This window comes from Cavenderia fasciculata, assembly GCF_000203815.1.
Source record: "Cavenderia fasciculata unplaced genomic scaffold Scf_Dfasci-F-a-11f03.f1-5, whole genome shotgun sequence".
NCBI classification, from domain to species: domain Eukaryota; phylum Evosea; class Eumycetozoa; order Acytosteliales; family Cavenderiaceae; genus Cavenderia; species Cavenderia fasciculata.
Window position 1 is genome coordinate 508,729 of NW_004457718.1, and position 16,064 is coordinate 524,792.

Here is a 16,064-nt window from a genome sequence, read left to right on the forward strand (position 1 = left end):
AATTAATTAATATTATTTTGTTTATCCCTTTATTTATTATTATTATTTATTATTTATTCTATATTATTAAAGTTTAAAAGTTTTGAGAATTATATTTACATAAACCACAACCAAGTGAAAATTCTTCACCTGTTGGAGGATGGTCAATACCAAGTGGACAAATGTCGCCGGGCATCTCAATGCCACCAGGAGCAACTGGACATTTGGGATGTTTGGATCGAGATGTTAATTCAGCGTGTTTATCGTGACACAATGAACAGAATCTAGTGGTACCGAAACAGAACCATACAGATGGCGAGCAACAGTAACGACACTTGTACTCGAGATAGTCTTTTCCATGTTTGGGACATATAGTTACACTATCATTTGAACTGCAACTACCACAAATAAGATCTTGTTCGTTGATCTTGTCTGGTACAACCAATCCGGCTGCACATTGATTCATACCACCAAAATATGGTTTCTTACACTTGAAACATAAATAATATGAGAATTGTTCAACAATATAATCTTCTTCTTTGTTTTCATATTTTCCTCCTGATTGGAATACTAATAAAAATAAATAAATAATAGGTTAGAGATAATATAGTTCCACAATAATTATATTTAATATTAATGCATACCTGGATCAGATTTAATACCAAGGAAATCTAAACGTAATTTACCCTTTTTAATGATTTCACCATAAATATTATCTAGGACAGATGTAATTGATTCAAGAGATGGATGATGAATTGGTACTTTACAGATGGGACATTTTGAAAATCCAAATGTAATTCTTGAACCAGTCCAACGTTTCTCTAACAATAATTGGGTACATTCATGATGGAGAACATGACCACAATCCAATTGAATCGATGGTGCTTCTGAAAGTGATTCGGTCCAACAAATCATACAATAGTCGTCACAATCTTGGCCAAGTCTTTTGGTTGGGACACCTTCTTCGGCAGGGGTATTGTTTTTGCAACCGTGTAGACATGGTAGGCAAACAAGTTCATCACGAACACCGCAACAGTGGTGGCCACATGGATGAATGGCAGTACACGACTTTTGAGCTTTAGATTTGCACTCTGCCGATGAACATACATTGGCAATACCAAATGATGGCAAGAGGTTCTCTAGATCGAGTTTTTGTTTACAGAAACGACACACTTCTTGTGATTCCCGTGTGTTGATGGTGGTTTGGACAATCGCTTTTTGCTTTTCAACATCGATAACAAAGAGAGAGGTGGCGAGTTTCAATCTGATACAACTTTCGTGTACTTGGATGGTGATCGAGTCGTTGGCAAGGGTAGCACGACCATGGTCACGTTTAGACTTGGAGAGATGGATGACGCGATCACATTCATTGCAGAGATTCGAGACGGGTTCACACGACTGACAGTGCACAGTGGCTTCAGTAACCGTGTCATCGTGATTTTGGCATAGTTTAATACTCGACTTGTCATCATTGGCACTGTCGCTGCTGTTGATCGATTGGATCATTTCATTGTTACCAGACACCACTAGCAAACTGGCCAAACTTGCCCAGAAGCTGTTCTTGGTCAAGTACTGGCTAGCAGGCAGCAATGTCTGCTTCTTCATGTCAATGATAAAGTGGCGGATGGCTTCGTCGATTGATTCCTTCCATGGTTGTGACTTGGCAGATAGTTCCTTGAGCATTTCGATCAGTTCCTTGGACACCTCGTTGGTGACGGTGCCTTCCAATACCTTTGGCAACAACTGATCAAATGTAACCAATTCCTTGTCCTTTTCTTTGTTTTCTCTTTCTTTTAATCCTTTGACTTGGAGACTGATACCCTTGGAAATGACCAACAAGAGGTATTCGACAAACGAGCCAAGTGAACGGATAAAGGCAGACTGATTCTCCTTGACAAAGTTGTCAAACAATGATGGCTTGATATTGATCAACATTCTACGACAAATATTAATGCAAATGTGTTGCACTCTTTCTTGACCATGATGGATCAATGGCAACAGCGAGTAGATGGACGATTTGGATGGCAAGAATGATTTACCTTCCTCACTCTCCAACAATGATGATAATGTAGTCAACAATTCAAACAAATAGTTTTGTTCACCACCATCAGCAGCTTTTCTTTCCTCTTGATCTTGGTTGTTCTTTTCTCCGTCTTGTTCATTCACCAATTCCTTTTTCTGTGAATCTGACCAACCAAAACTATCCAAATGATTAATTTCCTTTTGAACTTCGGTACTGATAAGAGAGAATATTTGTTTTTGAATGTTACTAATACCGCTAGTACCAGAGATGAGGTTGTGTACATGATTTTTAATATTATGTTGTTCCTGTTGTTGTTGTTGTTGTAGTGGTTGATCAACTCCTCCTTGTTTGTCTAGTTTTTCTAGTTTATCCTTTTCCTGTTGTTGTTGTTGTTGAACTGTAATACCAAAGATTTGGAATGTCAAGAGTTTCAAGAGACTGAGAGCAGCTTCAAACTTGGAGCTTGGTACTAGATTCATGGTAGTTGTCTTTTCTGGTACCAACACCTTGATTTGATAGACACGAACATTATTGGACGACTCGAATGAAATGATAAATGAAGTAACAGTGACATTGTCGTTGAGAGCAATCGACACCCATCCATTATAATTGAATTGCAAGTCTCTCGATTTAACCACTTCTTGGGTAACTCCACCGCTCTCGGCGGTACAACATGAGGCTGTCACCTTGATACCCGATACTACGTAATCTTTATCAGCTACATTATCAATAAATAATGCAATTTCCTGGACTGGCTGAGGTTTGTCCAAAGTGATGGTGATGGTAGACTTGGGTGACGCTTCCCAAAAGGTGAGTGTACTATTGTCAAAGAGTGATGGCATCATCTCGGGTGATTTACTCAATACCACCTTGCACTTGCTTGCAACATTATTGAAACTGCTGTTTTGGATATTGCTTGGGACGACAGACTGACCAAACGTACCAACTGTCATGGTGGTCGATGAATGCATCAATGAGATGGCTGGCAGTGACTCTGGGGTAGATGATGATGCATCATGGTGGTGGTCTGTTGTATCAGCCTTTTCCTTTCCTTTACTCTTGATGATGGGTGTGGGTGGAGTTGAGAGGCCAGATGATCTTACCTCTGACAAGAGCTTAGAGATGAATGGGAAGATCTCTGACTTTTGCACAAAGTCAATGTCCTCAGGCAACAAATACATTGAAAAACATTGCAAAGAGTTGAGAATAATATTGTCGTTGGAATAGTATGGTGTGTTGTTATTGATACGCTTGGACAGTGTCTCGAGGAGTGCGTGGAAGTGATGTACAAACTCCTTTTTACACAGTGGGTGGATATCCGATGCAAGTAGCAGGTTGTTGGCAACACGACCTTGCCAATCTTGTGGCAGTGTCTCTTTGGGTGCTTGCTTGGAATGGAGTACCGTTGCCAACATCCAAATGACATTTTCAAATGCGCTGGGTGATTGCACCATCTCAACGAGCTTAACCCATGTTTGAATGGCATCAACCTTGCTTCTAATCTTGGAGTTGTGCTCTTCGATGATCTTGCCAAACTCGATCTTTTCCATTTTGTCTTCGATCAAATACAACAATGGTTTGGTAATATCTAATTTGATCTTGGTCGATGACATCGAGTGCGAAGGTTGTTGTTGGTTGGATGGATGTGAAAGATTAAATGTCAATGGATTGATATTTGAACTATTCATCAATTCTTCAAATGAATATTGAATCATTCTAGAAGAGGAGGAAGAGGATGAAGAAGGAGATGAATCAGTCTCTGTTGGTAGAGATGGTTTTTGTTGTTCAGCAACAGGTTCCAAAGTATTGAAAAAGTCCATCAAGAATTTAAACTTTTCAAATGGCAATTTCTTGGATGCAGAGCTTGTATCTTCGTACAAACATTCCTCACCAAACAGTGATTGCATACCATCATATGGAATGTCGTCAACTGATGGAGTGGTAGATGCCAACTTGTTTAACTTCTTTTGGATCAATCTCCACAAAGAGACAAATGGTTCAAACCCTTCAGTCTCTTTTGATTCTTCAAATGTTTTCTTGTGGTTCTTGATACTTGTCACTTCACGAACAAAGTCTCCAGTGGTACCTGTCAATCTTAACATTTCAACAAATAATCCTTTACTTGCTTCATCCCATCCTTCCATTAAATTATAGGTTGATATAATTTCAATTGATGATTCTTCTTCTTCTTCTTTGATTTCTTTTTCTTTTTCCTTTTCCTTTTTGAATTCCTTTACTGCTACTGATGTTGCTGCTGATACAATCTTTTCATCATCACTTTCTTTTTCATCATTATCTTGGTTATTTAATTCTTCTTCATCTTTGATTTCTTGTTCTTTATCTTGATCATCAGTGATTAAAGTGGTAGTGGTAGAAGTGGTAGAAGTAATATCGTCATTATCATCCTTGATATCTTTATCTTTTTCAGATTCTTCATCATTGATCTTGACTTGCTCCTTTTCTTTTTCTTTTTCTTTTTCCTTTTCCGCTTCATCCTCTTCTTCTTCTTCATCTTCATTAAGATTAAAGAATTCATCATCAGATTCTTCATCAGCTTTAAGTTCTTCTTCTTCTTGATCGGATGAATCGGAAGATGAATCAGATGAAGATGAATCGTCGGAACTATCACCAGCTTGTTGGTTGTTGGCAAAAAGCTTCTTTTTGTTTTCCCAGAGGCGTTGTTGTTGTTTCTTGCGATCAATGAGAATCTTGAGTTGTTTGAGACGTGTCTTTTTATCCAATACCGATAGTTCTTCATTGTTGATTGGGAATGACTTCATCTTTTCCTTGATCTTGTCCTCTTTTTCCTTTTCTTGATCTTTTAGTTTTGAATCCTCTTGATCATTGTCATTGTCTTGTTTTTGGTCATCCTGATCATCCTTGTTTCCGTCACCATCCTTTTGAGCCTTTTCATCTTGATCCTTTTCTTTCTTCTTTTTGTTGTTGTTGTTGTTGAGTCTATCAGCAACTGCCTTGGGTGATTCTGATAGTGCGTATCCAATAGTCTGGAAGAATTGGTCGACTTCATAACCGACAGTATCTGCCTTTGAAGAGACGAAATCTTGGATAAACTCGGAATGCTGTGGATCGACAAACTGGGGAGACTGTGGTCCCTTGGTGACACTAGTCGAGTACACTTTGGACGACACTTGATCCCACACCTTTTGGAAGAATTGTTTGGATTTCTCAGAGGCTGCACCAGTTGGGTCAGTTGCTGGATTCGCACCACCCTTGACAACTACAAACTCGTCGAAATCGAGTCTCTTGGCACGTTCTTCTTTCTCCTTTTCACGTTGTTTTTGCTTTTCAAGCTCGAGTTCTAGATCCTTGTCCTTGTCCTCATCGTCGCTGTCATTGGCATTCTTTTTCTTTTTGCCTTTGGCAGCCTTGTCCCTGGCAGCAGCAGCATCTTTTTGCTTTTGCTTTTCCTTGAGTTTGTCCTTGTTGGATTTAGGGTGGACGACGAGCTCGTCAGACACGAGAGGTTCGGATGCGAGCTGTGCGATATAGAACGACAGCTGTCTCTCGAGACGTGCCAACGGGATGGTGACATCCTCACTCAACGAGTCGTAGCCATAGACATTGCACGCATACCCGTATCTTTGGACGACATTGACAGCAGCACCGTTGTTGTTGGGTACAGAAGCAGTTTGGAAGTCAAATATCAACCTGTTACCAGGCACTAAAAGTGATAGCTTGGGGAACGCCTTTTTCGAGAAACCGACGGGTGTCTCTGAGCACTCTACAGACGCGCTGAAATCGTCTTTGGTCCAGACTATGAGACGGTCGCTTTCACTGGCCGTCAATGAACGTTGGTCAAATTGAATAACCATCCATTTGACAGTCTTGGGAAACTCGACGACGTTGGTCTGCTTGAGACACTCTTCGTAGGGATGACTCGACTCCATCTTGACGCACTGCACATGGTTTGGTGTGCTCAATTGGGCAGTTCCAAGTGGACTGCCAATCACAGCCAACGACGCATTAGACAAGTGTTGGTTGGATAGTTGTTGAGTCTGTCTATTGATACGTGTGACGGGCTCGAGCAACTCCATCAATCTGACAGTCTTGTCGCGATGGTTACCTTCAAAGCGGTAGAAACTATCGACCATCAATGGGAGCACCGTCTGCATAAAGTAGTCGCGTTTGATGATCTGTCCAAGCGCGCGGGTTGTGGGGTGTAAGTGCAGAGTCTTGAAGAATCGTTTGGCATAGCCAAGTACCTGCGATGAAAAGTGCAGACACTCTTGCTTGTCAAGTGTCGTTTGCACACTTGATCGATTCGGTTCGAGTTGGAAGTAAATGGTTGGGAACTGGCCACTCGACACACTCGTTCCATTATCGTGTGCAGCGACACTCGACGATGAAAAGTGGAACACCACGCCGTTGGATGGCACGCGATCCTTTCCGCGGTACCCACTCGACGACGACGGTCCGTTGATACGTGCACATACAGTCAAGAACTCACCGGGGTGTAATGGTACAGCCTTGTGGAACTCGATCTTGTGTATGTATCGTGATGTCTGGTTATGCCATTGCGTATAGATTACATTAGGTGGAGGAGAGTCGCGGAATCGCGCAGCAGCCTTTCCATAGAGATGAGCTACCTGCGCGCTATAACTACCCTTGTCACCATATAGACCGACACCCGTCACATAGATGGTTCTATCTACGGCAAATGTAATCGAATCGACCAAATCTTCATAGATCCACGAACTACTCGTACTCGTGAATCTCGCCACATCAAATACTGGAGGTGGGTCATACGTCGTACCAATCTTTTTTAGTGTCAATGACGATGACCAAATAGTCTCCAACAATAAATTGGCTGCCAATTTATAATTTAATAATTTCACTGAAATTATATCCTCTTGGTCACCTTCATCGTCATCTTCATCATCATCATGTTCCTCTTGTTCTTTAAGATTGATTCTTGAAGCAATTGATAATAATAAATTGATAAATATCATCTCTTCACCATTATTATTATTGCCATCATCCTTTTGTTTTCCAACACGTTTTGAATTCTTTTCCTTGTAGATTAGATTTTGAATGTTTCCATAAAAGTTGACCAATACTGGGTTGGTGGCCTCAGTAATGAATGCATCTTCTTCACTGACCATAAGAGACAGTGCTTTCAACTCATCCTTGCTATTGGATGATAGCGAAGAGATGGCAGAGGTAAGGAGATACTTGATACCTGGAATCTCTGCTCTGACGACCTCTTTTGATGCCACTTGCAGCAGTTGGTCAAGCAAGACAATACACGAGACACGTTCTTGGTCACATCCATAGACCAATCCAAAACTTGATGTGAATAGTCTGTTTACCTGTGTCATGACCAATCTAAACAAATTTGCATTTGCATGGTGTCCATGTTTAAAGAGCACAGCATTACAATAAATCTGGTGCAAAAAGTTGATAAAGTCATCAAACATGCCTTGATCCTTGGTGGCAATCGTTGCAATGTTATCTGCCAACAATGACATGGCTCTTGGTAACGGTTGCTCCAACAACTCGAGTAACATTGAGTCGTCTTCAGCAACCTTTTGTTCAAACGTGTATCGTGATTGCAGGGTGCCTACATATTGTCTCCACATGCACTCTATGCTTTCAAAAAGATGTTTCAAATCTGATATGTCGAGCTTTTTCTTGTCACCCGACAATAGAGCGTCCGAGGTGGCACTGATAGTCAGACTGTTGGATGGAAGTACTGAAAACTTGACACCGCAGAGGATCTGTGGGCTGTCTCTGTAGACGGTGGGTGGACGCATGTCAATCTTGACACCTGCCACTGAGTATTTTTGATAGTTGATGCCTTGGATACACATGTTGCCATCTTGGTTGATGAAATAGATCTTGTATAGTACACCAGGACGCATTTCAAATGGTGACACGAGATCGATGATACTAGTCTTGTACAATTTCTTTGGTGACGTGACTAATTGCTTGCCATCAGACGACTCGATACGATACGACAAATAAATCTCTTTAAACTTTGGAATAACCAATGTTTTCAAAAGAATAGGGTGGTTGACTCTGATAAAACTAATGGTCGAAGACATTGGATAATTGCTAATCTTTCGTGGCACCATAAAGGTAAACGTCGACAATGATGACAAAAACTTGGACTCGTTTGGTATTTTAATGGGTTGTGGCGATTGTTTCGACAGTATTTGGTTATTATAAATGTTTGACAATAATGAATTAACCAATACCAATGGATCAACAAGTTGTTTTGAATTATAAAATGATAATTTTGAATCAACATTTGAAATTGTTGAAACTGTTGAAACTGTTGATGATGATGATTCTTTGCTACGACTTGGTTGTTCAACATTTTCCAAAATTGAAATATTCTTTGATGTATTGTCAAATGTAAAACTTGCATAGGGAGATAGATGATATGGATAATCAAATATTTGAATTTGATCCTTTTTATCAATCTTGATTTCATCCAATAATTGTAATTGATTATTATATAATTTAAATTTTAAATTCTTTTCAATATTTCCTAAATTATCATTATTATTATTATTATTATTTTTACTATTATTATTATTGTTGTTGTTGTTGTTGAAAAAAGGTAATAAAATACCAAATAATTGTTGATTTTGAATATAAACATTGAAATTATAAAATTGATTACTACAATCTTGAATACCTTGAGTATCATAGATTTCACGTAAAACTGTGAATCCATACTCTGTGCAAGAGATATCGATCAACTTTGCAAAAGATTCAACTTTTTGTTGTTGTTGATGTTCTTGACTAAAATCGACCATTTGTAAAAAGATGTTGGTTTGCTTGTGATCTTTGATATTACCAGAATAAAAGATTTGGTTCTTTGTTGTAGCAATCAACGTAAAGGTTAATCCAGAATCAACTTTGAGAATAGTCTGCAAATCCAAATGAACGGGGAGATTGTCAATCTTTGTGAACGCGTTTGGTTGGTCTTTATACGACGCCAACCCAAGTTGTCCAAAACTATTGTTTCCCTTGACATAGATGCCTGTCGTAGTGACAATGACGACCGACTGGTAGGCAGCGTGTAAATGAAGAACGTCTCCGTCGACCCCAGCGACGTCTTGTACACCCCACTTGCCATCGAGTGTCATACTGTGCAGTTTCTTGCTACCTCCATCGACATAGTAGAAATCCGTGTCGTTGGCGGCCATGAATGGGACACTGGGCACCGAGTGTATCTTGGTTGGTGATACTGCGGGCTTCTCCTTGTCAAGTGCCAATAATTGTTGATCGGCAGCCGAATAGATAATCACTCCATAGTTGTAATAGATGGCATCGGTCACCTTGTGCTTGGAATAGAATTGCTTCAACTGTGACGCATCTCTTTTCTTTGGTGCCACCAAACTATACAACTCTTTCGATTGTTCCTCTAAAAACAGCACTTCAGGTTCTTTCCAAATCATCTTTTTAATTTGTTTCCATCCATCTCCTGAATATAACATTAAAGGTTGACTACTTTTTGTTTGAAATATTCCACTAAACAAAATTAAAAATTAAAAATTAATATTAATATTCTTTTTGTTGTTTTAATTTAATTTGTTGACTTATTTTTTTACATACTTGCTACCTAAAAAATAAACATTTAATTCCTTTGTTTGAAAGAATAAACCACCACGAGTGGAAGAGAAAATCTTTGAGATTTTAAATGGTTCCAAAGACTTTAAAACGGTGTCATCGGATTCTTGATCTAATACTACAGTGTTGAATTGTTGGACTTGTGTTTTTGTTTTAAACAACTCGAATTCTTTGGTGCCCGATGAAGTGTCGCTGTGTAGCGAGTGGTCGTCGTACACCTTGATGTAACGGATGGTCGTCTTGGGGAGATCGGATGCGACCTTTTTGTTGACGATAAACTCGAGCACACCAATACGCTCGCTAAACTGGTCGAAAAAGAGTGTGTAGGGGTGTTGCCCGAGTTGTTGGTGTTCAGGTTCATCCTCAATCGACTGATATGACTCTTCGAGGGTATCAAGTGTCATTGTACAAACGATACCTTGGTCCATATCCAAACTTTTAAAATACAATCGGTCACGAATGATAAACATCCATGATTTTGTTACAATTTCAATGTCCTCGTTCTTGGAGCTCGAGCTAGAAGAACCGTTCATTGTGACACCACCACCACCGCTACTACCACTACCACTAATGTGACCATTAGCAAGATGATCACCACCATCATGACAAAGTGAAGGAGTAGTGTGGAATGATTTTTTATGTACATTGATCATATATTTTCTGGTGGATGAATGTAAAGAGATCTTTAATAGACCGATATTACAATGAATAAAGATAGAGATGCCATCAGTGGTCATTGAATACACTTTTGTGATTGTCAATGCCAAATTGTTTAATTGTTGAATGTTTTGGTATTCATAACAATAATTAATCTTGTAATCTGCCTTTTCAAATGGTATCATTTGATTATTATTATTTTTTAAATTTAATGGTAATCTAAAATAAAACAAAAAAGGAAAACAAAATAATTAATAATCAATCTTATTTTCTTTTTTTTTTGTTTATGTACATACAAAGATTGATATTTTGAAGATAGAATAAATTGAATCATTCTAAGAGTTAAACTTTGACAATTACGAGCTACTACTAGAGAGATGAGGGTTGTAGAGGCAATGATACGCTCTTGGTCAGACTGTCCATTTTCAATGACATGGATCAAAAGATCGAATATTTTAGTCATGATTTGTTGTGACACTTGTCCAAGTGACCCGATTCGAAGGGTTTGAAGATACTCTTGCATCATTTCATATCCTTTGATTTTCAACTCTTGCATTTTACTTGTAATCAATTCAATGATACATGTTAAAAACATTTCAATCGATTTGGTTGATGTATCGGTTGATGAAGTCTCATTTGATGAAGATTTTGTTGTTGTATTCTTTTTTGATGATGAGGAGTCTGTTTCAGTAGCATTCTTGGTATCTTTTTTATCGGTATTTTCTTCTCCTCCTTCCTCTTCCTCATCTGATGATTGATCAGATGGAGTGGTAGTATCGGATTGAAGTAAAGAAGAGGAAGTAGAGGAAGAATGATCCTTTGATGCATATTCAAGTGTCTCTTTTAAATGTTTCCAAACCAATAGTTTCATTTGAAGAATTGAATTGGACTGTGACATTGGTATTGACGATTCCAACGATGAGAAGGAACATTTGGTATTACTACTCTTTTACCTCCACTCTTTTTGTTGTTACTTGAATCCTTTATCTTTTTACCTCCTTGTTTTTCTTTGTCTTCATCATCATCATCACCACCATCTTCCTTCTTTTCTTCATCTTCATCTTCTTCTTCTTCTTCTTTATCCTCGTCCTCTTCATCATCATCCTTTTCTTCATCATCATCGTCGTCATCTTGTTGTCGTGCACCTGCTGCTGGTTGTTGTTCTGGTTGTTCTGGTTGTTGTTGTTGCTCAAACTTTGTTGGATTGTACAAATCACTCTTTGAAACGACGTGACTAAAATACTTTAGCAAGGAGTCTAGTGATACTCCTTCAACAACATTCTCTTGTCCACCAATCAAATGTTGCCCACCGCCACCACTATACAACTTTGCTAAAAATGATGAATCCATTCTCTCTCTCTCTTTTTAACAAAGTCTCTCCTTGAAAGATATCTTTCTCTCTTTTTCTTTTTACTTTATAATCTAATCTAATGTGTTCTTTGTACAATTTGTGAATGTTATCGGATTTACAATAAATACTATGTTGAATAAATAAATATATATATACAATAAATAAGTTGCTATTATTATTATTACTATTATTATGAGATATACATAAATCTATCCTATCCTATCCTATCTCTGTATTTATATATATCTCTTTATTTATCTGTATGATGATGATGGTTGGTTGAGAACTGATTGAGAAAATAAAGTGGTGAAGTTAGGTTTTTTTTAGATTTTATTAAAAAATTAATTTAAAATAAAAAAGAAACCCCATTTATTAATAAATTACTAATAGTACCCAAAAGGTTTAAAATCGACCTTTACACTTTTATCATTAATATTTTAAATCTGTTGAAGACATTATATTATTCTTATTATTCTTAATATTTTTTGATTCTCTAAAATGGATGCACTGCGATCGACGCTGTGCTCAAGTAATTACTTCTTTAATTTATTCAAGAACTTATAATTTGTTATTATTATTATTATATACAGGTGGTTATTATTATTAACTATTATTATTATTATTGTAAGTTTGGTGTTGTTGTTGCTGTTGTTGTGGAATATTGTAAAAAAAACAAGTTGGTTTAAAGATGGGTAAAGAGTCAGTTCATGAAAGGGGTACTGATAGATGGGTGGGTTGGTTGGAGAAAGTATGGTTGGATCGTATATCATATCATAGTTATTATTCATTAATTATTATTATTATTTATACAAATCTATTTATAGTTTAACGATTTTAGTTCCAACGATTTGAGGATTTGCTTTGGCAATCATCGATTTCCCAAGAGACTTGTAATCAAATGTACATTTGTGATTATTCATATGTGATCCACAAAATATCAATCCACATCGACACTTGGATGAAACAGACATCATGATGCCAAGTTTTTTGTTGCATCCTGTGAATGAGCATTTTACAGGTGACCCAGAAGAGGAAGGAGGTGTAGATGGTTTCTCTGGTGAAGTATTTGGTGTCGTTGTTGTTGTTGTATTTGTTGAGTTGCTTGCTCCAGCACTATCATTTGCGTTATTATTGTTTTTGTTGGTAGAAGAATTATATCTATTCTTGTTGGGTGATGACGGTAGCGTTAAAATCTCAGTTTCAATGTCATATATCGATCGTTTGGTTCCTCTAGATTTATCATTGCTATTATTGTTGTTGTTATTAACAGGTGCCTCTCCTACTGCCGTGGATTCCACCATCGTTGTCGTCGTCGTAGTCAATACATTTTCATCTTTTTGTTGTTGTTGTAGTTTTAATGCCTCTGGTGATTTGTTAAAACAACCTGAACATAATCCAATTGTTTTTGGATTACTATAAATAATGATAAAGTATGTATTAGTATCATATATTCATAATATCATATCATCATCATCATCATTGCCTGTACATGTATATAATAATACATACCCATAAAATATACATTTGGTTGTTTTACACATTGATGGTTTAGTAGTATCATCCGTTTGTTGTTGTTCTTGTGGTATTGATGTTGTTGTTGTTGTTGTCGTCGTTGTTGTTGTTGTTGTTATTGACTCCTCGACAACATTTGACGATACGGATGAAGGATTACTATTATTATTATTATTGTTGTTGTTATTATTATTATTTACAGAATTTGGTTGTTGTCGTAGTTGTTGTTCATCTTTATTATTTTCATTCACTGTTGTTGTTGTTGTTGTACCACTACTACTAGCGGTAGAAGGGGAAGATGATTTATCGATATCATCTACCTTGTTGCTTCTATCAACGCTAGTATTATCCATTTTGTTGTATTGTATCTATCCTCTACTCTACTACTCCACCAACTAAACTACTTTTTAATGATGGACAATATTATTATTATTATTATTATTATTATTTATATATATAACCAAGTTATTGTTGTTTGTTAAGTGTTTGGATAATTATAATACAATTAAACCCCAACCAAAAAATATATACAAGATGTTGGGATGTTATAATTTTAGCCTGGTTTGGTTTGGTTTTGGAAAATAATAATTATTTGTTTGTTTGTTGTTTGTTACTATTAATTATTATTATAATGATTGAATTGTGGTTGTATTGTATTGTTTTATAACTTGTTGTTGTTGTTGTTTTATAAAAAATTAAAAAAAACGAAAAAAGTATATACTCTCAAATTATTACTGCTATCCAATCTTTCTGTCTATCTGCCTGCTCTTCTTCTTCTTCTTCCTCTCTTTTTGTTCTTGTTGTGGCATATACTAGCTTATAGTCTAGTCTGTCTGTTACTCGTTATGTGTTGTTTATATTTCTAATGTACACTATATTGGATGTATGTATGTATGTATTAAAAAGTCTACTATATCCTCCTTCAACTTCTTGTATTTGTGTAACTAATGCAGGTAAGGTGTGTGTAGAATCTATCTATTCTAATGTGTCTTGTTATATATCTATCTATTGTTGTGTTGTTCTAGTACAACTTTATATCACTACAGATAAAATACAATAGTAAAGAAATGAAAAGAAAAGAAAAGAAAGATATCGCTTTAAAAATGGTTGTTTATGAGTACTGTTTTGTTGCCAGGGGTTGACCCTGTTGTGTGGTGGTGTTGGTTGGGAAAAGGACAAACAGAACAGAATTTGTTTGTGCGATTGTGTCACTGAGGGAGGGTTTTTTGCAATGGTCTCTTTTCAAAGTGTCGCGAAAGATATTATTTATTTATTTATTTACTTTTAAATATTTTTATGTTGGGGGTGCAACGTTGTATGATCTGCCGAGAATCTATCTATCTGTCTGTTTATCTATCTGTGTGGCGGTTAGGAGATGAAGATAATATCTATTTAGGTTCCAAGCAGTTGGTTGGTTAGAACCAATAACAGATGATGATATTGCTCGAGGCAATAATGTAGAAAGAAGAGTATGGAGGATCGACTATTATTATAAAACGATCATATTCAATATGTTCACTGATTGGAGAAACAGGAATGGTAATTGCGTCAAAAGAAGGCAGGAGACTAACCACAACCGACCAACCTATCGCCACTTTTTGACAATATTATTACTGCCACTTGTGGGTAGTTAGTGTTGGTGATCGACACGCAAACATATTTCACACCCTTGAGGAAGGCAGAAAGGCAGGGGTGACATTATATCCAACAATAGGTGTATATGATGTTGATCAACACAAGTAATCACTATTTGTATTGGTGTGTAGTATAACAATGGATTTAAATTTATTAATTTAATTTATTTTGTTGGATGAGGTTTAAATTTGTTGATTCTAATTAAATATTCAACAGTTTCGCTTATGGATTGATTAAATGGGGTGTAGTCACGACCCAACTTAACCTTGGAGTTGGAGACAATCTTGTATTGGAATGGAGTTGGTACCGTGGACATGTCGACAGGTGTAAATGTATAGTGTGGGAAGAGTGACTTGGCAAGCACGGTAACGTCGTGGAACGTCATCACAGTGTTGCAGAGCGTGGCACGTTCGCCATCCAAACTTTGCTTGGACTCGAGTGCAACGACGTGTGCATCGGCCACATCACGGACATCGACAAGACCAACACGTCTTTGGGTGAATGGGGCACCGACACCACGCAAACCTTCCTCTAATGTGCTGAGACTCGTGTTGAGTGTCCGCGACAAGGCAGGTCCGACGACAAACGATGGATTAATGACAATGATTTCAAATGCCAATGGTCCTTTTTCCTTTCTAAAGTTCCATGTGGCCTTTTCAGCCAACACTTTAGAGTATTGGTATGGAGTGGCTTCAGATGCACTGTCGTTCCAGTCTGACTCGTCATACACCTCTTTTTGTTTGGTGAGGTCTGTAACGGCGGCAGTCGACGATGTGATGATCACCTTTTTGATGGATGGGGTGGCTTGGGCAGCCTCGAGGACACGCAAGTTGCCTGCGATGGCTGGTTGGATGATATCACGTTGGACATCATCGGCTGTGTATACATAGGGCGATGCGCAGTGAATGACTGCATAGCTGCCCTTGAATATGCTCAAATAGTCTGCACTCTCCAAATCACCAGATTCAACTTCCAAACTACCACTCATACCATCTTCCATGAGCAGATCAACCAAATGTTCATATTTGGCTACATTATTTTTATCTCTAACAATTGCTGTTACTGCATACCCTTTTAAAAGTAATGATTTTACAACTATAAAGTAAAAGAAGAAGAAGATAGAAAATAGAAAAGAGTATGTTAAAATCAAATTTGTTTGTGTGAGTCATATTGATTGAATGATACAAACCATAACTAGCAATATAGCCATTTGCACCAGTAACTACAATCTTTTTCTTTTCTTCAACAGTTGACATTGTTGTGTTATGTTATGTGTTGTATGATTTATTTATTTGTTTATGTTTG

At 37.4% G+C, this 16,064-nt stretch overlaps 3 protein-coding genes across 3 annotated transcripts; all 3 read right to left on the reverse strand.

Moving 5' to 3' along the window:
• Positions 1–73: 73 nt before the first annotated feature.
• DFA_00176 (RING zinc finger-containing protein) lies at positions 74–11,611 on the reverse strand (the record flags this gene model as incomplete). Its single annotated transcript, XM_004357835.1, has 6 exons — positions 74–549; positions 624–6,018; positions 6,457–9,505; positions 9,590–10,480; positions 10,558–11,150; positions 11,204–11,611. The coding sequence occupies 6 exons, from the start codon at positions 11,609–11,611 to the stop codon at positions 74–76; spliced, it is 10,812 nt and encodes a 3,603-aa protein (XP_004357892.1).
• An 819-nt stretch (positions 11,612–12,430) lies between these two features.
• Positions 12,431–13,477, reverse strand: DFA_00177 (uncharacterized protein; the record flags this gene model as incomplete). Its single annotated transcript, XM_004357836.1, has 2 exons — positions 12,431–13,025; positions 13,122–13,477. The coding sequence occupies 2 exons, from the start codon at positions 13,475–13,477 to the stop codon at positions 12,431–12,433; spliced, it is 951 nt and encodes a 316-aa protein (XP_004357893.1).
• A 1,445-nt stretch (positions 13,478–14,922) lies between these two features.
• On the reverse strand, positions 14,923–16,015 carry DFA_00178 (NAD-dependent epimerase/dehydratase family protein; the record flags this gene model as incomplete). The annotated part of the gene is made up of 2 exons (XM_004357837.1): positions 14,923–15,854; positions 15,949–16,015. The coding sequence occupies 2 exons, from the start codon at positions 16,013–16,015 to the stop codon at positions 14,923–14,925; spliced, it is 999 nt and encodes a 332-aa protein (XP_004357894.1).
• Positions 16,016–16,064: the final 49 nt, after the last annotated feature.